Consider the following 22800-nt stretch of genomic DNA (forward strand, 5'->3'; position numbering starts at 1 on the left):
TCACCTTTGCTATATTCTACTGTTTCAAAGCAAGTTAAAAGTCCTGTCTGCATTTGAGGAGTAGGGATAATGTGGGAGGAAACACCATGGAAAAGAGATCATGATTAAGAACTACCATGTTATTCTATCAGTTCTCTTAGTACCTACTGGTGAATTTTAATTTCTTGTGGCACACTTTAGTAGATAATTACAGCAGGCTATTGGATGTGAGTCTAAAGCTTTGGGGATGGGTCAAAGCAGGAGTCCCAGATGTTACCTTCAATATCATACAGATAATAATAAGAGTGAAAGAATAAAGGAAGATGTGGGTAAAATTTTTAGTTAGAGTATGGGATGGACTGGGAGAAGACAAGTGTGAGATGACTTCAGGTGCCCTAAATTTTGTCTGTTTATTATGTGGTGAGGATATTTGCCAAGACAAGTGGTTGGGGGGTCAGATAGGGAAGACTGAAGTAAGGGCACCAATTATGGAAAGTCACCAAGAGAAAGGAAAAAAGAGTTGGCAAAGGAAAATTTAAAAAAAGATTGTCATGCAGTTCTGGGGCCTAACAGAAGTCAAGGACATGAATTAATTATTATTAATTAATCATGGAAACTATGAATAAGATTGTTAATTTACTCTAGCAGTGCCCAGAAGTTCTGGGAAGGAAGAGAGAAAAAAGTTTGAGGGACTTCGAGAATTGTGGTTGTGTTACTACAGCAAGGGTGAGAGAACAGTTTTGCCGAAGGAGTTGAGGGTATTTGTGAGCAAACTCCAGGTGATCAAGCTGTCTAAGAAGTAGAGAGCAAGTGGATGGAGAGGTTCAGACAGAGAAAGCCAATCAAAACTTTCAGGAGATCAATATAGCGAAAATATGAGCAATGCAGAAGGATACAAGCTGTGCTGAGAGATTGTGATATTTGAGATCAAGATGTTTGATGTGGAATGATTCCATATAATGAGAAAATTCTGTGGGCAGCTTTAGTTTGCAGGTAGCAGAAATATCAGGGAAGTGAAGCTCTTCAGAGTTGAGCAGGGCAAGGAAGTATGAAGCTTAATGCATGGTTTGTCTAAGAATAAAGAGGTCACTATAGTTTCTTTCAAGTTGTTGAAAGGACAAGAGACAGGAAAAGACTATGCCACTGTCTGAAGTAAGGCTGTGAGATTAATCAGAGGCGAAAAGATGGTGATAATGAGTGATAATGAAGAGAAATGAGTAGTATAGCTAAGTGACATTTCCCATAAGAGAACAGACACTTTTACTTTACTGTTGAGGCTTCTATCATAGAAGCATCACTGAACCAGGAGATCCAGCCCTGCTTCCACAGCCTGTGGTTGGTGGAACATGGGACATGGGGCAAGAGCATCCACCATCCCAGGAAGCTGTAGAGGAGGGAAGGCTATTGTGGGAAGAATGGGGGCTGTGCTAAGACATGAAACGGGATATTTGAGGATGGAAGAGTGTTTATATGGAAGGAAATGGCCCAGAGGAAGAGGAAAAATTTTAGAGGGAAAGTATGGCAGGAAGGAAGAGAAAAGCATAGATGAATTTTTGGATACTAATGAAACTGAAGAGGTTATAATTGAATGATGGTAAATAATACCAGTTTAAAACCTGACTGTATTTTTGAATTATTGATTTTGGTGAATCTTTTCTTTGTTTTTGTTTTTGAGATGGACTCTCACTCTGTCACCAGGCTGGAGTGCAGTGGCATGATCTCGGCTCACTGCAACCTCTGCCTCCTGGGTTCAAGCAATTCTCCTGCCTCAGCCACCCAAGTAGCTGGGACTACAGGCACACGCCACCATGCCCAGCTAACTTTCTTTTTTTTGTATTTTTAGTAGAGATGGGGTTTCACCATGTTGGTCAGGATGGTCTCGATCTCTTGACCTCGTGATCTGCCCACCTCGGCCTGCCAAAGTGCTGGGATTACATGCGTGAGCCTCCACACCCAGCCTGGTGCATCTTTTAATTAGCCAGAAAACGTCTCAATATTCAAAGTACATGGGTATCATACTTTTCAGAAATATCTGAAGATATCCTCTTGTTGCCTTTAAATATATTTAGCAACATGGGACACAACATTTTCTCCTTAAAAGTCTATCATTTAATATTGTGGAGGAGAATCTTGAAAACAGCCTTGTTTTCATTCCTTTGTGGGAATAAAAGACAAATTATTTTTCTTGAATACTTATGAATTTTTTTTTTACTTCTGATATTCCAAATTTTACTGGAATGTCAACTATGATTTTTCAGGAAAATCTATTATGTGTAAGTTGAGTCTTATTTACTGTTCTCTGTTTTTCTCATTTCATTTGGCATTGTGTTTGCTTTTCTTTGTTGACTCTCTTTTAGAGAGGTGTATCAAGCAAAGTGTTTTCTCTGTGTCACTGATTCAATTTTCTACACTATCTGTTTTCTCTTTCTGGCTTTGAATGCAAATTTAAATATTGGTATTGCATTTTAGTTTCCTGTTGCTACTTCTTTATCTCATCTTCTTTTTATTATTTCCGTACACAGTTATATTTTTATTCGTAGGTTGGTTAGCCTATCTCCTCTCTAATTTCTTTTTGCTTCATTGAGTCCACTTTCTTTTATTTTTGTTGAGAAGACAAAATGGTCACAGTCACATTCCAACATTTAATAGCTTTCCATTATAAATATTTTTTAAAACTATGATTACCTCTCCATTGTGAATACTGTATTCTTGTTTTTTATTAAATGATTCTTAAAATAATATTTTCTCTTTTTATTCAAACTTCAATGAGGAATGTTCTATCTAGTTCTAGATTTATCAACAAATAGTGTAGGTGGACTCTTCTTTGTTCTCTCTCCATATAGCTTGGAACTATTTGGATTCTTTTCAAAATTTTAAAGAGGTGAAATCATGGTTACTATTAAAATTTTCAATATTAGTTGAATCCTTTAAGTTTCTGCAAAATTGATGCATGACTTACTATCTCTTATCTCTTTTCAATGAACTGGATAAAAATATCATTGCTAAATTATTTGAATTAATATGGATTTTTTTCTTCCTAGAAGCAGAGAATAAAGAAAGTCACAATATTCATTTCATTCCTCTCTGGCTCCTTTTAATATTCCTTTATATAAAGAGATGCTATATTTTATGACCAAGGTTTTTTTTCTCCCATTACCTATGTTGCATTAGAAGAATTTATAGTCCAAGAATGGATATAGAAAGACAAATTCTGAAAGACTGTGAAACAACATAAGGAGATGACTCCAAGGTTGGGGTGGACACCTAGAAATCTTCCATTCTCTTTTTGACTGGCCTATATCCTCTCTTAACCTTATCTATGGAAATAATTCCTGGGTTCTAGCAGACCATGGACAAATATTTATGTTCCTAATGCTTTAGAATTTTCATGCCTTTTTGGTATTTAATGGGATTTTGGAGGTGAACAAATTGGGTAACAGCTAGTTAAGTACAACCTTAACATGAAAGTTTGAGGAATCCATTAATGTGTAATGGTGTATGTTAGTTATTTATAAGTGAGTGGCCAGAGAAAAGACTTATGAGTCCTCCATAAAGCTAGGGTGGTTTTTAAATTTGTAAATTAAGACAAGAAGGCATAAAGAAACCCTAAAGAATGCCACATAGATTAGAGGAATGGAAGATGAAGAAGGAATAAATGAGTTGAAGAAAGAGTTATCAGGTGATATGGGGATGAGGAAAAAGATTGTTCTGTGTAAAAACATGAAATTCTTGTAAAAGAAGTCAAGAGGGATGAACTCTTGAAAGACCCTTTAATTGTGGAATGGGCAAGACAGTGACCACCTTCTAAGGGGAATTTTAAAGTAACAATGTTGGTTGATTTAAATTTATCTTTCTTGCAATAGAGGATAAATTGATTTAGGTGAATATCAATGATTTTACATGTCATAATAGATAAGGTGGCATCAAGTGAGTGAAATTTACTGAAATGTTTGTTTTTATTTACAACAGAATACAATGCTTTATTCCATGACATTCACAGAATGTTATTTTAAGTGATCGGAACCCCTGCCTGAAAAACATTTCAAATTAATTTCCTGGTTTTTTTTTGTTTTGTTTTGTTTTTTGTTTTTGACAGAATCTCTATCACTCAGGCTGGAGTGCAGTGGCACAATCTCGGCTCACTGCAACTTCTGCCTTCCAAGTTCAAGTAATTCTCCTGTCTCAGCCTCCTGAGTAGCTGTGATTACAGACGCCCGCCACCATGCCCGGCTAATTTTTGTATTTTTAGTGGAGACAACGGGGTTTCACCATACTGGTGAGGTTGGTCTCGAACTCCTGACCTCAGGTGATCCACCCACCTCGGCCTCCCAAAGTGCTGGGATTACAGGCATGAGCCACCACGCCCAGCCAATTTCATAGTTTTATATGATATAATCTTAATCATATGCATATATAAACTGATTCATATCAGATTTAAAAGTCTAATTTACAGATGAAATTAAACAAGAAATACTTTTGCGTGTGTACATTATTTTTGATATGAGGTGACCTATATGTTTTGCCAAGTATATTTAATGACTTCATGGACTTGGTTTTTGCTCAATCTTGAAATCACTTTGTTGTGATTTTATATATATTTTGTTTTAACAGAATCCAAAGGAACAAGAAGGGATTTCAGAAGCTATGATAAACCTTGGCAATTAAATGCAAAGAAGCCTAAAAAATCAAAAAGTGACCTTGCTGTGTCTAATATTTCTCCACCATCACCGGACTCCAAATCATGTAAGGAAGTCTCTTATTCAAATGCTACTCAAAGCATGTAAGTTTATGTTGTTAAGAAAATGTATTGTTGTTAAGAAAAGGTATTAATTGAAGCTCAACTTTTCATCTGATATTTCTGGCCTTTAATCTTAGTGAATTTCACTTTTACTCCACATTTACATTGATCTTTATTCATATATATGCATTTGCTTGCTTATATTCTCAAACATGTGTAATTCACTTGGACCTTTTTGAGTATAATATTCCTTGAAGAATATAAACTGCATGGAGCAGGTCTCTTGCCTCTCATAGACAATTGCAGCATTACATCATATTGAAAGCAGTAGTTACCTATATTTAATGAAGTATGTAAAAGCAAATTAAATCTCTTAGGATAGAAGCAAAGAAGATTTCTATTCAAAACATTTAATAAAATTTTTAAAAAAATATTTCATCTGGGATTTTCCTGAAGTCCTACTCATTAATTTGTGATTGAAGTCCCTATATTCTCTTCACTACTACTTTAATGTCTTTGTTTTTATGTTACTACAAAGGAATAACTGAGGCTGGGTGTTTTATAAAGAAAAAAGGTTTATTTGGCTTACGGTTCTGCAGACTGTACAAGAAGCATGACACTAGCATCTGCTTCTTGTGAGAGCCGCAGGAAGCTTCCACTCATGGCAGAAGGTGAAGGGGTGCACGCATCATATGGCGAGAGGAAGGAGAAAGAGATGGGGAGGGAGATGCCAGGCTCTTTTTAACAGTCAGATCTTGTAAGAACCAATAGAGTGAGAAGTCACTCCTTACCATGAGGGCAGCACCAAGCCACTCATGAGGGATTGACCCCCATAACCCAAATACCTTCCACCAGGCCCCACCTCCAATATTGGTGATCAAATTTACCATGTGATTTGGAGAGGACAAATATCCAGGCTATACCACCTAAGTATCCCTTCTCTCTCAATGGCCCACTGCTTTGGTAGCTACTGGGATTCTCCAGTGCTCTGCTATCCCCACATATGTATAAACATGTCAAAAATCTCAGGAGCCTCTAGCAAATCACAGCTATTCTTGGAAGAAAAGAGAACTTGCAAGCTGTTCTTCTTATACATCAATTCCTTGTGCTTGTTACAGGGTGAGATGTTTGATTTTAGTTTCAACAGAGAAAGGAGTAGGCAGAAAATATTTATCTTTGTTTGAAAATGTTTGAAAAACCACTATGTGCTAACTGGAATCTGCATCTGGGTCATTTGTGAAAGCAACTAAATTTAACTTTGTGAGCAGCTTCATTTACATAGTGGTACTCATAAAAAGTATTGCATTAACCACACCAAGTTCTTGTGAGAATTATATGAAGTGTTAACAACTTAAAATGTTCTTCAGAAATTGTGATTGTAACCAAATTGTCCTGCTTCATCAGTTTGGTATATAGAATTAGGTCCCAACATTTTAAAAAATATACAAGTTTAAAATTTGCATGTCTTTTTTACAACAGTATAGCCAGTAATATCCAACACAGTGCCTGTTTCAATTAATAAATGCTAAATGATAAAAATGAATAAAGGAAGAAATAAAAAATGAAATGAATAAAGTCTCAGTATCCCTTTTCATCATGGATCCCTACCTCTCTCTCTTTTTACTCTTGCTTTCTTCCAATGATAAGTTCAAAACCTTAGGAGATTAGTAAATTATAGAATCAGTTCTGAATTTGACCACTTCATCAATAAGGGGAGAATGCCTAAAGGTCCACTCACTGTGCAGGTCCTGTGTTCTTTGTAGGATGCTATCTAGCCACAGGGTGCTGCTGGTGGTCTGGCATCTGAATATATTCCTTTTTACTCAGGTAACCTACTCCCAACCTCTGGTTTCACTAGACTGTTACCAAGCTTTTTAAAGCAAAAATAATAATAAAATAGCATGTTTTTTTAAAAAATAGCATATGTAGAATTAATATATATGACAATAATACAGCAGATTTAGGGTTATTCTTTGGAAATACTTGTTAAAACAAATTATTTCTGAAGTAGTAAAATATCTCTGTACATAGATTGTGATGAGTTAAAGATGCATTTTTCATCTCTAAAGCGTCACTAAGAACTAGCACAAAATGCTTAAATTAAAAATTAGTAGACACATTAGAATAGGATGTGAAAAAAGTATTTATCCTCACAAAACAAAGGCAGGAGAAAAGTAACAGAGAAACAAAGAACAGATTGGAAAAATAGAAATTGGACACCAATATTGTAAGTTGAAGTACAGATGTGCCCACAATTATAATAAATATAAATGTGCTAAACATTCCAATTAGAGCAAATATTGTCAGACTGAATAAAGAGTATAGATTTTTTTAAATATAAGAAACATACTTAAAATATGCAGATAGAAACAGTTTGAAACGCTAACAAAAAGAAGCCTATATGGCTAAAGTAATATCAAACCAAATAAAAATTTAAGATAAAGGATATTACCAGAGATAAAGAGACCATATCATAATCATAAAAGGTTATTTAATTAAGAAGACATCATAATACTAAAGGGTTATGCACCCAATAACAAAAGTTCTCAATACATGATGCAAAAATTTATAGAACTAAAGGAAGATATAAACAGAATAAATTGACTGAAAAAATTTAGTAAGAATATAGACAATTCGAACAAGACTATCAACTGCATTGACTTAATTAATATTTATAAACACTATGCTCGACAAAGTCACATGGAAAAACAAACAAACAAACAAACACAACTTTGATCCTTACCTTAAATCATACCTGAAGAGAGGCAAAAACTTTTTAGAGATGTTCCAGTTACTATGGTTTATAACAAATCACGCCAAGACTTTTTTTTACATAAAATTAACATAAGATTAACCATCCTAAAATGTACAATTCAGTGGCATTCAGTACATTCACAATATTATGCTACCTAGCCCCTATCTAGTTTGAAAACATTTTCATCATCCCAAAAGGAAATCATGTACCCAGTAAGTAGTGACTCAACATTCCCACCTCCTACCAGCCCCTGGCAACCTGCTTTTTGTCTCTATGGATGTATCTATTCTGGGTACTGGCATAACTTGGAGATATTGTGGGGTCAGTTCCAGGCCACTGCAATAAAGTGAATATTACAATGTCAGTTGCACAATTTTTTTGTCTCCCAGCACATAAAAAAGTTATATTTATACTCTACTGTAGTCTATTTAGTGTGCAACAACATTATGTATAAGAAAACAATGTACATATTTTAAATAAAATACTTTATTGCCAAAGATTCTAACAATCATCTGAGCTTTCAATGAGTCATAATCATTTTGCTGGTGAAGAACCTTGCCTTGACGTTGATGGCTGCGGATAGATCAGGGTGGTGGCTACTGAAGGTTGAGGTGTCTGTGGCAATTTCCTAAAATGAGACAACAATGAAGTTTGCCAATGGACTCATGGAGCCAATAGACTTCTTTTCATGAAAAAGTTATTCATAATATGTGATGCTATTTGGTAGCATTGTACACAGAGTAGAACTTCTTTCAAAATTGGAGTCAATCCTCTTAAACCCTGTCACTGCTTTATCAACTAAGTTGATGCAATATTTTAAGTTGATGCAATATTTTAAGTTGATGCAGTATTTTAAGTCACTGCTTTATCAACTAAGCTGATGTAACATTTTAACAATGTTCACAACATCTTCACCTAGAGTAGATTCTGTTTCAAGAAACCACTTTTTTCCACTCATCCATAAGAAGCAACTCCTCATCCATTCAAGTTCTATCATGAGATTGTGGCAATTCAGTCACATCTTCAGATGCCACTTCTATTTCTAGTTCTCTTGCTATTTCCACCATATATTCAGTTACTTCCTTCACTGAAGTCTTGGACATTTCAAAGTCATCCATGAGGGTTGAAATTAACTTCTTCCAAACTCCTGTTAATATAAATATTTTGATTCCTCCCATGAATCACAAATGTTCTTAATGGCATCTAGAATGGTAAATCTTTTTAATGGAGTTTTTCAAGTTATTTGCCCCCAGATCCGTCAGAGGAATTACTATCTATGACAGATATACCCGTATAAAATGTATTTCTTAAGTAATAAGACTTGAAAGTCCAGATAACTTCTTGATTCATGGACTGCAGAATAGATATTGTGTTAACAGACACAAAAATATTAATCTCCTTGTACATTGCCATCAGTACTTTGGAGTGACTGGGTGCATTTTCAATGAGCAGTAACATTTCGAAAGGAAGATTTTCTTCTTAGCAGTAGGTCTCAAGAGCGGGCTTACAATGATCAGTAAACCATGCTGGAAACAGATGTGCTGTCATCCAGGCTTTGTTGTTTTATTTATAGAGCACAGACAGAGTAGATATAGCATAATTCTTAAGGTTCCCAGGATTTTTGGAATGGTGAATAAGCATTGACTTCAACTTAAAATCACCAGCTGCATTAGCCCCTGATAAGAGAGTCAGCCTATCCTTTGAAGCTTGAAGCCAGGCATTGACTTCTTCTCTCTAGCTATGAAAGTCCTAAATGGCATCTTGTTCCAGCATGAGACTGTTTTGTCTACATTGACAATCTGTTTTTTAGTGTAGCCACCTTCATCAACTATCTTAGCTAGATCTTCTGGATTGGTGTGGCTTTTCCGTCAGCACTTGCTACTTCATCTTACACGTTTGTGTTTTGGAGATGGCTTATTTCCTTAAACCTCATGAACCAACATCTGCTAGCTTTCAAATTTTCTTCTGCAGCTTCCTCAGCTTTCATGGAATTGAGGAGAGTTAGGACCTTGCTTTGGATTAGACCTTGGCTTAATGGAATGTTGTGGCTGATTTGATCTTCTATCCAGACCACTCAGACTTTCTCCATATCAGCAATAAGCTTCTTTCACTTTCTGATCATTCGTGTGTTTACTGGAATAGCACTTCTAATTTTCTTCAAGAACTTTTCATTTGCATTCACACTTGGCTAAATGTTTGGCACCAGAGGCCCAGCTTTCAGCCTACCATGTCTTTCAACATGCCTTCCTCACTAAGCTTAATCATTTCTATCTTTTGCAGAGACCTGCAACTCTTCCTTTCACTTGAACACTTAGAGGCCATTGTACGGTTTTGGATTGGCCTAATTTCAAAATTGTTGTGTTTCAGGGAATAGGGAAGCCCAAGGTGAAGGAGAGAGGTGAGGGAATGGCTGGTCAGTGGAGTAGAGAGAACACACACATTTATTGGTTAAGTTCACCATCTTACATGGGTGTGGTTTGTGGCACCTGAAAACAATTACAATAGTAATATCAAAGATCACTGATCACTGGTCACCATCACAGATATAATAATAATGGAAAAAATTTAAAATATTGTGAGACATACCAAAATATTACACAGAGGCACAAAATGAGCACATGCTGTTGGAAAAATTAAGCTGATAGACTTGTTCAATGCAGGGTCTCCACAAATGTTTAATTTGTAAAAATACAACAAAAAAATTATCTGCAAAGCATTATAAAGTCAAGCGCAGTAAAGCAAGGTATTCCTGTATATCATACGAGTGAAATCACAATGTATGACCTTTTGTCTCTGACTTACTTTACTTGGCATGTTTTTGTGGTTTATCTACATTGTGGTGGTATGTACACTACTTCAGTCCTTTTCGTGGCTGAATAATATTCCATTGTGTGGTTAAACCACATTTTGTTTATCCATTCATCTGCTGATGGGTATTTTGTTTGCTTCTATCTTTTAGCTATCTTGAATCATATTGCCATGAGCATTCATATACAAGCATTTTTATTACCTTTTTCATTATTTGGATAATAATTGATATTATATAATATAAATAATATAATAATTTATATTACTGTGTACTTGATTTGCTGGGTTATATGATAATTCTATGTGTAACTTCGAGGAGCTGCCAACTTTTTTTCAAAGAAGCTGCACCATTTCACATGCTTACTAGCAATATACAAGGGTTCCAATTCTTCATGTATTTACCAAATCTTGTTATTTTCCTTCCTTTCCTTTCCTTTTTTAAAAAAATTTACAGCCATCCAGTTGGATGTAAAGTGGTATCTCATTGTTGTCTTGATTTGCATTTCCCTAAAGGCTAATAGTTTTGAGCATCTTTTCAAGTGTTTCTTGGCCATTTGAATATCTTCTTTGGAAAAATGTCTATTCATACACTTAGCTCATTTTTTAAGTGGGTTGTTACTCTTTATTCTTGGGTTATGAGAGTTTTTGTATTCTGGCTACTAGATCCTTATCAGAGATATGATTTATGAATATTTTTTCCATTTGGGGGATTATATTTTTACTTCATTAATAGTGTTATTTTATGTACATCAGTTTTTAATTTTGATGAAGCTCAATTGATCTATTTTCCTTTTTTTTGGCTTGTGTTTTTGGTGTCATATCTAAGAAAGTCTTGCCAAATCCAAGGTCATAATGACTTATCTCTATAATTTCTTCTAAGAGTTATAGTTTATGCTCTTACATGTGGGTAGTTGTTCCATTTTGAGTTAATTTTTGTATATAGTAGATGATGGGTGTCCAACTCCATTTTTTGCCATGTGGATAATCAGTTGTCTCAGTACCAATTTTTTGAAAATACTATTCCTTCCTCATTGAATAGTCTTGTCACCCCGTTGAAAATCAATTTACCATGAATATGAGGGTTTATTTTTAGACTCTCAATTCCATTCCATTAAGCTACATGTTTATCCTTTTGTGAGTACCACACACCTGTTTTGATAACTGTAGTTTTGTAATAAGTTTTGAAATTGGGAAGTATGAGTCCTCCGACTTTATTTTTCTCTTTTTCTCTCTCAGGGTTGTTTAGGCTACTCTGAGTGCCCTGAAGTTCTATATGAATTTTAGAGTCAGTTGTTTAAAATATTTCTGCATAAAGGCCATTTGGATTTTCTTAGGAAATGCGTTGAATCTGTGGATCACTTTAGAGAGTATTGGGAACATAACAAGGTTTGCAATTCATGAGCATGTAATGTCTTCATTTATTTAGATCCGCTTTAATTTCGTTAAACAATGTTTTGTAGTTTTTAGTGTACAAGACTAGCATGTCCTTGATTAAATTTATTCCAGAAGATCTTATTCCTTCAGATGCTGTCATAAATGGAATTGTTTCTAATTTTCATTTTTAGATTGTCATTGCCAGGGTGTAGAAATAAAACTGATTTTTGTGTTTTGATCTTATTTCCCAAAATTTTGCTGAACAAGTTTATTAGTTCTAACACTTTATTGTGAATTCTTTAGGACTCTCGAAAGATCAAATTATGCCATCTGAATATAGAGATAGTTTAACTTCTTCTTTTCCAATTTGGTTGCCTTTTATTATTCTTTTCTTGCCTAATTGCTCCAGCTATAAATTCCAATACAAGGTTGAACAGAAGTGATGAAAGCAGGAAGGTATCCTTTTCTCATTACTCATCTTAAGGGAAAGACTTTTGGTCTTGTATCATGGAGTGTGGTGTTAGCTGTGAGTTTTTCCAAAATGCCTTTTATCATGTTGAGAAAGTTCTCTTCTATTTCTAGTTTGTTGGATATTTTTATGATGGAAGTGTGTCACATATTTTTCCAGTGCTTTTTCTCAATCAATTGAGATAATCATGCAGTTTTTCTTATCATTCCATTAATATGATGTGTTACATTTTATAATTTTCTTAAGTAACCCTTGAATTCCTAGGATAAATACTTGGTCGTGATGTACAATCCTTTTAATATGCTGCTGGATTTAGTTGTTAGTCTTTTATTGAGGATTTTACATCTACATTCATAAAATATATTGGTCTATAATCTTCTTTTCTTGTAATGTCTTTATCTTTGGTACTGGGGCAATGGTGGCCTCTTAGAATAAATCAGAATGTGTTCCCTGTTCTTCAGTTTTTTTGGAAGAATTGATAAAACTTGGTGTTAATTCTTCTTTAAATGCTGGGTTGAATTTACCAGTGAAGCCACTTTATTCTGGCCTTGTCCTTGTTGGGAGATTTATTTATTACTGAGTCAAAGTCTTTACTTGTTATAAGTCTATTCTGATATTCTATTTCCTCTTGAGTCAGTATTGGTAGTTTACATGTTTCTAGAAATTTTCTAAGTCATCCAGTTTGTTGGCATACAATTGTTTATAGTATTCTCTTATAATACTTTTTAATTTTCTTAAAGTTTGTAGTAATGTCTCACTTTTATTTCTTTTATTTCTAATTTTAATAATTGGAGTTTTCTTTTTCAATCAATCTAGCTAAAGATTTGTTAACTTTTTCATCTTTCTAAAGAACCAACTTTTGGTTTTGCTTATTTTCTCTATTGTTTTTCTATATTCTATTTCATTGATCTCTGCTTTAACCTTTACTATTTTCATCCTTTTGGTAGTTTTGATTTATTATGCTCTTCTTTTTCTACTTCCTTAAGGTGTAAAGTTAGGTTATTGATTTGATGTCTTTCTTCTTTATTAATGGGGACATTTACTGCTATAAATTTCTATCTGAGCACTGCTTCCACTGCATACCATAAGGTTTGGTATGTTGTTTTCATATTTTTTTGTCACAAAGTATTTTCTAATTTATCTTGTGATTTCTTCTTTGTCTCATTCATTATAAATGAGTATATTGTTTAATTTTCTCATATTTGTGAATTTCCCATTTTTCTTTTTCTTTTGACTTCTAGTTTTATTCTTTTGTTGTCAGAGAAAATACTTGGTATGATTTCAATACTTTAAAATTTTTGAGATTATTTTGTTGCCTAACATAAGATCTCTCCTAGAGAATGTTCCATGCACACTTGAGAAGAATGTGTATTCTTGTTAAGTGGAATGTTCTGTATACATCTGTTAGGTCTTATCGGTTTATAGTGTTGTTCAAGTCCTTCATGTCCTTATTGGTCTTCCTTCTATTTTCTCCATTATCGAAAGTGGGGATTTTAAAGTCCACTACTATTATTATAGTATATTATTATAGGGCCCTCTAACTCCTTAAATTATGTCCATATTTCCTTCCTATATTTTAAGGCTCTGCAGCTAGGTGTTTATATGTTTATAATTATTATATCTTCTTGATGGATTATCCTTTTTATCACTATATAATGCCCTTCTTTGCCTCCTATAATGATTTTTGTCCTAAAATCTATTTTGTTTGATATTAGGGCAGCCACCCAGCTCTCTTTTCATTAATATTTGCATGGAATATCTTTTGATCATTATTCCTTTATTATTCTTTCTCTTCTGTTCTTTTAGTATTACCATTATATGTCAGCACATCATACATGTTGATCAAGTAAAAAAACTATTGACTCAATCAATAACTGAATGCTATTCGATACAAATTTACATCTATTTCTTATTGTAAATATAATGAGGTTAAAACTCTTTAGGAATAGAAGGATATTTTCTTAACTAAAATATTACCTGGAATAAATATTTATAGGATAAAACCAAAAAGTTTTATGAGTATTATTCATATGTTTTAAAGAAAAAAGGAAAAAGACATAAATATTTTAATAGTAATTAACTTCTGTGGGTAGAAAAAAACAGTTATCAATTCATTAAAAAAAAATTTCTGTCTAGCCAGGCGTGGTGGCTCATGCCTGTAATTCCGGCACTTTGGGAGGCAGAGGCAGGCGGATCATGAGGTCAGGAGATCGAGACCATCCTGGCTAACACAGTGAGACACAGTCTCTACTAAAAATACAAAAAAAAAAAAATTGCAGGGCGTGGTTGTGGGTGCCTGTAGTGCCACCTACTCGGGAGGCTGAGGCAGGAGAATCACTTGAACCTGGGAGGCGGAACTTGCAGTGAGCCGAGACCGCGCCACTGCACTCCAGCCTGGGTGACAGAGCGGGACTCTGTCTGAAAAAAAAAAAAAATTCTGTCTAAAATTTACTTAAAATAGCTACTATATATTAATCAGAAGAACTTTCTGAAGAAAAAAGCAACTTCTTAGCCCATTCAAAAGATTGTGAGCTTGGTAGAATGTAGTATCTTCACTGCAGAGTGTTTTGTTACCTTAATCCCCATGTATATAGAACAGTGACAAACACATAATTTATGCTGTGTGAATGAGTGCATAAATGATTGAATGAATAAATGAATAAATGAGGATAATGTAAAGATGGATTTTTACTAAAATGTATTCTAGCCTTTATGTAATATTAGTTTAGAAATTGTGCATTTTCAAATGCACTTATACAAACCAAAAAATAGCACTTATACAATTCAAACTGGCATAGGGACAAAGATCTGCAAGATAACATTATATTATCAATCTTCAATAGTTATGTGTCATAGATAAGATAAGAAGGTTTTGATGAAGGTTTCGCCTTGTAATGTTTTGGCATTTTCAAATAACCAGAAAATAGCACTTATACAATGCAAGCTGGCATAGGAACAACGATCTGCAAGGTAGCGTTATAGTATCAATCTTCAATAGTTATGTGTCATAGATAAGACAAGTATGATTTGGTGAAGGTTTTGCCTTGTAATATTAACTATTTCCACTGGTTACCTATTGTATGGAATGGTTGCAGATCATGAGCAGAATTTTGGCAGAAATGACAAGCAAGACATTTTCTATCAATATTCTGTGCATGATAGTGAATGCTGATCCTTTATAACCATTTCAAATTTATAATCCAGACGAGAAAATTGAGGTAAATATGTTGGTTTAGGTTAAAACCAAAAATTGATATCAACTCTCAGTTGTTTTGTTTATGCTTCTGCATTTAAGGGAGGCTTTCTTAGGATATTTCTTTAAATGATGCATTTAGCACAGAATATACAAAGACAAATAGCTGCATATTTATAGACTGTCATTATAATTTTAGGGAAAAAAGAGAGTATATATGTACATATATGTATAGAAAGTACAAACTACATAAATATAAAAAAGTAAAGACAGAAGAACAATAGCTGAAAAATCATGATATGGAAATACAAAAGGCAGGAGACATGAAGTAATTACCTCATTATAATCAGTTTTCAGTATAATTGTAGTACTTGGGATATTTCCTGGCATATTTAAAATGAAAGTAGAGTACTTGGGGAGGACTTTCAGATAAGAACATTAGCATTTATTAAATTTTAGAAAACAGGGTTGAAAGTTATTTTGGTTCAAAAGAAATATATAGACAGTATCTCAAATGTTATGTGGAGGAAACAGTAAATTTATTTTAAACTTATAAAAATGATTGATGGAGGTCATATTGAATTAGAATTTGATGACTATAATAAAGAATTGTTCAAAAATTAGCACTCCTTAATATACAATAGGCTGCTTTGTAGCAGCCTCAGGGAAGACTGAGGAAAAGCCATTTGCAAGGTGCTGTGGGTGGCCTCCTGCACTAGAGTGAACTCTGCGTCAGCGACCCCAAAGACTTTCTAATCTCAGATTCTGTCATCTTCTATAGGTTTTATTAGGTAGTTGACACTGTTCTTCTGTTTTTCATTTTCCCTGTGGATATTTTTTAAAACATTTTTAAATGTTAACCCTTTACTTTTTAGTGTAGTATGACTTAAGGTTTTCAATCTATCAGAAAATTTTAGAGACATTCTCATCCAAAGGCGGTATACCGGACAAATGACTTCCCAAATTTCTTTCCATTACTTATCAAAACAGCTTTTGAAATCACCCAGCATGGCTGATTAGATCCTGATTATACCATGGCTTTGGTTGTCCTACTTTGATTCCTATGATAAGTTATGCAAGACTTATTATATGTATCAAATTGTCACAAGCTACAAAAATATCAAAAGAAATTGGTCTCAGTTCCTCTCAAAAGTCGCCAAGGAAATGTTCTTGGGTATGGTATTAATTAGTTCTCTATTGTGCAGCATATAATTTTCCCAAAACTCAGTGGCTGAAAACAGCAACAGTTTGTGGTTTCTCATGATTCTGTACGTAGACTGGCCAGTTCTTCTGCTGGCCTCACCTGACGTGCCCATGTGGTGCATTCAGTGTAGGTCTGCAGGGCTGGGCTCAGCTGGGATGATGGGAACCTGGGCTGTGTCTGGTAGATATCCAGGGATATTGACTACAATTTTTAAAAAAAAACCTGAGTTCTTATTTTGTAAATTAAAAAGAAAATATAAAGAGAGACCTTGATAACTTATAATGATTAGCAGAAAATCAGATAATGTAGTGATACAGATTGCAGATTAAAGAAATTATTCAAAGAGAGTTAACAAAAGTGCCAAAGTTTTGAGGAATCTGATACAAATATTGTTTTTTCCACTCCCTCATCTGAACTTCTCTCTCTCTTAAACCTGGGTTCCTCCGTAGGCTTCCCCTGGGGAATGGTCTGTGTGGTAGCAGTCGTGGGCCTCGAAGTGTTTTCTGGATTGATCATGGTTACTGTGTCTACTCTCTGCTGCTAGCACGCTGGTGTGTTAATAATTTTAGCTGATATCCCTGTCCCAGGATCCCTTAAACCAAGAAGCTCAGATGAGGCAGCTGCATTCATTTTTTATTTTTAATTTCTAGATTTATTTAAATTACAGAAGTAATATTTATTTATTTTGACAATGTAAAATATACAGACCTGTAGAAAGAGAAATAGTCTCCTTCACTTGTCTCCCCTCAAATTCTACTCCCCTAGAAATAGTTTGTGTCTTTGTATATTCTTTCCTTTGTACACATTAGCAGATATGATATGGATGGGTTGGTTTGCTGTATAAAAGTGACCTTAAACTGTACCTATTCTTAGGCAATGTGTTTTTATTATTTTTAAATGCATTGTCTGGCTATTATTAAAAAGAAAAATAATAGATGTTAGGAAGGATGCAGATAACAGGGAACTCAGGGAACTCTTTTTTTTTTTTTTCTTTTGAGACAGAGTCTCACTCTGTCACCCAGGCTGGAGTGCAGTGGCGCAGTCTCAGTTCACTGCAACCTCTGCCTCCCGGGTTCAAGTGATTCTCCTGCCTCAGCCTCCCGAGTAGCTGGGACTACAGGCGCCCGCCACCACGTCCAGCTAATTTTTGTATTTTTTTTAGTAGAGACGGGGTTTCTCCATGTTGGCCAGGCTGGTCTCGAACTCCTGACCTCGTGATCCACCCTCCTCGGCCTCCCAAACTGTTGAGATTACAGGTGTGAGCCACCGTGCCCGGCTGAAAAGGGAACTCTTATACACTGTTAGTAGGAAGGTAAACTAGTACAGCAACTACGGAGAACAGTATGGAGATTTCTCAAAAAACTTAAAATAGAACCACTATTCAATCCAGCAATCCCACTACTGAGTATCTATCCAAAGAAAAGCAAACAATATATCCAAAAGATACCTGCATTCACATATCTATTGCAGCACTATTCACAATACAAAAGATATGGAATCAACCTAAGTGTCCATCAGCAGATAAATGGGTAAAGAAAATTTGGTACGTATACACAATAAAATACTGTTTGGTCATAAAAAAAAAAAGAATGAAATCATGTCATTCTCAGCAACATGGTGAAACTGGAGGTTATCTTAAGTGAAATAAGCCAGGCACAAAAAGACTAATATTGCATGCCCTCACTTATATGTGGGAGCCAATAGAGCTGATCACATGGAGGTAAGGGATTGAAAGATAGATAACAGAGACTGGGAACGGTGATTGGGGTGTGGGGGAAAATGAGAGAAGTGGGCTAAAAGGTAGTATAAGCATACAGTAAGATAGAAGGAATAAATTCAATGTTTGATGGAAGAGTAGGGTGACTATAGTTAACACAAGTGTACTGTACTCAGTCGATGCACACCCTAAGTGTTGGTTAAATATGTACTCTATGTTGATATTATTATAATTAATTAATTAACGTTGTTCACAATTAAGCCATGCAGTGACTTGATCACTACGTGTTATATACATGTAACAAAATTTCATGTATACTTTATATATTTGTACAAATAAAAATAAAAATAAAATGCACTGTGGAAATATCTTTATGGTAATATACTTAGATTTAACTTGCCCTTTTAAATAATTGTATACAATGTGAATGTGAGATAATTTATTCAGCAATTCCTTTGTTGAAGGACATTTAGATTACTAACAGGGTTTTGCGGCCATGAAATATTTGCTAAAATAAGCAAAGTCTTGCACTTTCTGTGAAAATAAACAACCTTGTACATATATATATATATATATATAGATGCTTTCATTTCTTTATGATGAATTTACCAGACATAAGATTGCTGAGTCACAGGGTCGGTGCATTTTTCATCATAATAGATATTGCCAGATTACTTTTTAAAAAGGTGACAGAATGATATATTTTGTTAGTTGGAGACTATTTCCTATGTCCTTACCATATAAATATTTTTAAATTTATTTTATTTTTATCAAAACATAATGGTACATGGTTTAAAAAAGTTTAAGTAGTACTATGAGATAGTGGTGTCCTTTTTTTCTACCCAACTCGGCTCCTAACCTGCAATCACTTTCACCTCTTTTAGATGTTGCTTCTGGTTCCTAAATCTACACAATCAAACATAAGGTTCTCTTCCTTTTTAAATCTGAGGCATTATCTCTTGACATCCTTCATACTTTGTGCTCCAAACTCTAACCCCCATCTCATCCTGGCTGTATAGTAATGCGGTTATTTCAAATGTTGATTAAATATGTACTCTACATTGGTATTACTATGACTAATTAATTAATATTGTTCACGGTTGAGCCATACGATGTCCAACTATTCTAGAATTGACAGTTCTCTTGCTTGCTTTTCTGTTTGCTTTGTTTACTATGTACCCATCACTAATGCTTTGCCAAACTGTGCCCAAAGAATTAAACCTTCTCAATATGATCAGAGACAAGTAAACTTAACTTCTATTTTATAGTTATCCTTTATTTTAAAAATTTTTAGAGACTTCTCTTCTGTAGCTCTCTGTCCTCTTGCTCCCTGCTTGACTCATTGATTTCTAGACTTTTTCTCAACTGCCTTTTGAGAGTGTCTTTCACTATCTTCCTGAGAATTCCTTGTTCCTTTTCCGTATTGGGAGAGTGGGAGGTCACCTGTTTCCTGAAATCCAAGTCTTGCCATTTTTTGATTTACTTGGTCATTTTGGTAGAGCACCTCCAGTAGGAGCTTTCTGAAAAACAATGCTTTTGCAAGATAAATTTTTCAGTCCTTCAAAGCATCCTAATTGGTTCCCTAGTTGGGTATACAGTTCTAAGAAGTACTCTATAGTTGGAATTTAGAAGGAATTGCTTCTTGTCTTCTTAGGCCAAGTGTTGCCTTTGAGAAGTCTGGTGTCAATTTGATTTGCTATTTTTGCCCCTGAAAAGTTTTACAATGTTTTCTTTATTGCCACTATTAAAACATTTAAAAAAAATATGCCTTGACTTGTGCTGGACATTTAATGGGCCCTTTAAATCTGAAAAGCAATTAAGTTCTTATATTATTATTACTTTGAAATTGTTCTCCTGGATTGAAGCTTTAATATTTAAATAGTGTGACATGTTGATTTTCTTGGCATTCCTCTGTTCAGAGACTTAGGTTTCAGTTTTCTTTGCCTTGCAAAATCCAGTTACCACTCATCCATCTATTTTGCATCTTCTCTCAAAATATATTGCTATTTCTTGCCTAATAATGTCTTCTATGCTTGTTCAACTAATTCTTTGAGGAAAAAAATCCCTTCACTGTAATGTCATTTTAGTGGGAATTTGAGGAGGACATGAAGATAAATACATATATTTAGCCTTCTATGAATGTCCTAAAAATATTTACTCAATAATTAACAGTTGCTGTTGAGGGAGTTAGTGCTTTTTTTAGGCTAATGACATAATACAAAATACACTTCGCCTTTGTGTTTATCCCTGTGTTATAGAAATGATTAGTTTTAAGTTAATACCTGAATTTTCTTTTTTCTATAAACTCCACCACACTTCCCTTTACTTTTTCAGTTAAAATATTTTCTTTAAGCCTGGCTTCATATCTTCCCCTCTTTTTTCTCACAAGAAAACCATCTTCAAGATAAACACTTTTTATTCTGTACATTGATCTTGGTACAATCTTTCACGTGATGATGAATAGTCAGTTTGTGTCATTATGTAGCATGCTTATGAAATTACCATTTTTTTTAAACATAGTGCCAAGGTCAGTAGAGCATCCAAAGTGGAACTGGAGGACTAAACCACAAAGCCGTGATTTTGATGAATTGAATCACATCCTTCAAGAGAGCAAGAAGCTGGGGAAAGCCCTTGAGAATCTCTCTCGAAGTAAGTTCATTTACTTGATTATAATTGAAACTCCTAACCAATATTAAAGCCGAAGCATTCATTACTTGTGCCAATAACCCATTTCTAACATCCTCATTCTAATTCTGCAAGAGGCTGAGTAGTTCTAAGGGCATGAGATTGGAAAGGAACTTGATTTTGCATATTATACAGATTCTTGGGTAGACTGATCACATGGAGTAGAAAGAGCTGTAGAACCCCTCATAGCTGTTTGGCTCCAACATTTCTACACGGTTTCTGTTATCCAGTTTAAATGTGCACCTAATAGTAGCTTCTTCATTCTTTTCTTTGGAAACATACTGTTTTGCATCTTTCTAATTAATAAACATACCCATTGCCTCTGTGAGTTTTTGATGTCTCTAAACTTCTTAAGGATGGTAACTGGACCAAATTCTTCTTAGAATCTTTTCAGAGCCTAGCACAATGCCTAGTGATTTTTTTTTTTTTTAATGAAAGCAACATCTCTGTAATCTCAGGGCCTAGGTTATGGTTTTTCTCTGCCATCTATGACATAAATCATAATAAATCAGTTAAATCATTTACCCTCCGTGTGCCTTGGTTCGCTCATCTCCAAAGCAGAAAGACATGATTATGCCTCCTTCTTCTGCTAGGTGTGAAGGTTTAAAAATGATACATTTCAAGTAAAACCTTTTAAATAACTGTTATTGTTGTAAGAGTAGGCAATTAAATGATTATTTTGATTTAATAAATTCATTTATATATGCAGCCATACATATACACTACATGGTTTTAGTAGTGAGTTAAAAGTATTCCTACATTTCTTTGGTTCCCTTAAGTTTTTCTCAATTTTTAAAATTAGACTCCTTTAGAAGCACATTAATGCCATGGCCTCACCAAAATTTTCTTCTATTGCCATGGAATACTACAGATTTTTCAGTGGAAAGTAGTTAGAACACTAGCAAATTCTAGTGGATTGTATTTTAGGATCTCTATTTTTATTTAAGATTGCAGAATTTTACTAATTTCATGATTTTTATCAAAGGCAAACATTGCCTTGGTATATTTTGAAAGAAGTTTATATATATATATATGCTTATATACGTAATTATAATTATACATATTTACATTTGGTATTTTGTGTGTGTGTGTGTGTGTGTGTGTGTGTGTGTGTGTGTACAGCTTTAGTTTTTTCACACCTCTTCTTTAGACCCTTCTATATTTTTGTGCAGTGGACCCCTTTCAGAAATTAAGCTGCCTTATCACAGGATCTTATGCTTTGCCATTAGTAAAAACCCTCTGAATGGGATTCAAGAAATCTTCACGTTTGGTTAAATTTCCTTCTGTAGAAAATAAGAGTAAAGTGAGTTTTTGGCTTATGATTATATTATGTTTATGAAAAGAGCCTGATCCTCTTCATATGGCAAAGGCACATATTCGTATTTATGCATCTTATCATTTGGGGCAGAGCTTCAGGGCTCTTTATAGTCTCTCAATTTACCTAATAACATGAACTAAAAGAAGGATGATTGAAGAATGTGCCTGATCATTGTAAAGACTTTCAAATACACGGTCAATCAACTTTTGTCCTTTAAAATGTGACACCTGCCTTTCACTTGTTATACTGTTGTTAATTTGTAAAATAGTATTTGCTCTGTTCCCCCAAATTTGTAATATAGGGATTTGACTGCATTTCAATTATGTAGTTGCCCACTTTTGTAGCAGAAGTGTCAGAGTTCAAGCTGTGGACACAGAAAACCTGGCTGTGGCCTTCCAGGTTGTCTTACCCCGTTTGGGCTGCTATAGCAAAATACTGTAGCCTGAGTGACTTATTAACAACAGAAATTTGTTTCTTATAATTCTGGAGGGTGGATGGTCTAAAATCCAGGTGCTGACACCTTTGGTATCTGATGAGGACCTGTTTCTTGGTTCCACAGA

At 34.5% G+C, this 22800-nt stretch overlaps 1 protein-coding gene across 5 annotated transcripts in view; it reads left to right on the plus strand.

Moving 5' to 3' along the window:
• C7H8orf34 (chromosome 7 C8orf34 homolog) overlaps positions 1 to 22800 on the plus strand; it is a 502481-nt gene that overhangs the window by 111636 nt on the left and 368045 nt on the right. For 3 of the 5 annotated variants that reach the window (XM_024250722.3, XM_063726379.1, NM_001195657.3), the window contains 2 exon segments: positions 4591 to 4722; positions 20758 to 20886. In XM_024250722.3, coding sequence (XP_024106490.3) covers positions 4591 to 4722; positions 20758 to 20886 — 261 coding nt within the window. 5 annotated transcript variants of the gene reach the window in all.

This window comes from Pongo abelii, chromosome 7 (genome assembly GCF_028885655.2).
Source record: "Pongo abelii isolate AG06213 chromosome 7, NHGRI_mPonAbe1-v2.0_pri, whole genome shotgun sequence".
Taxonomy (NCBI): domain Eukaryota; kingdom Metazoa; phylum Chordata; class Mammalia; order Primates; family Hominidae; genus Pongo; species Pongo abelii.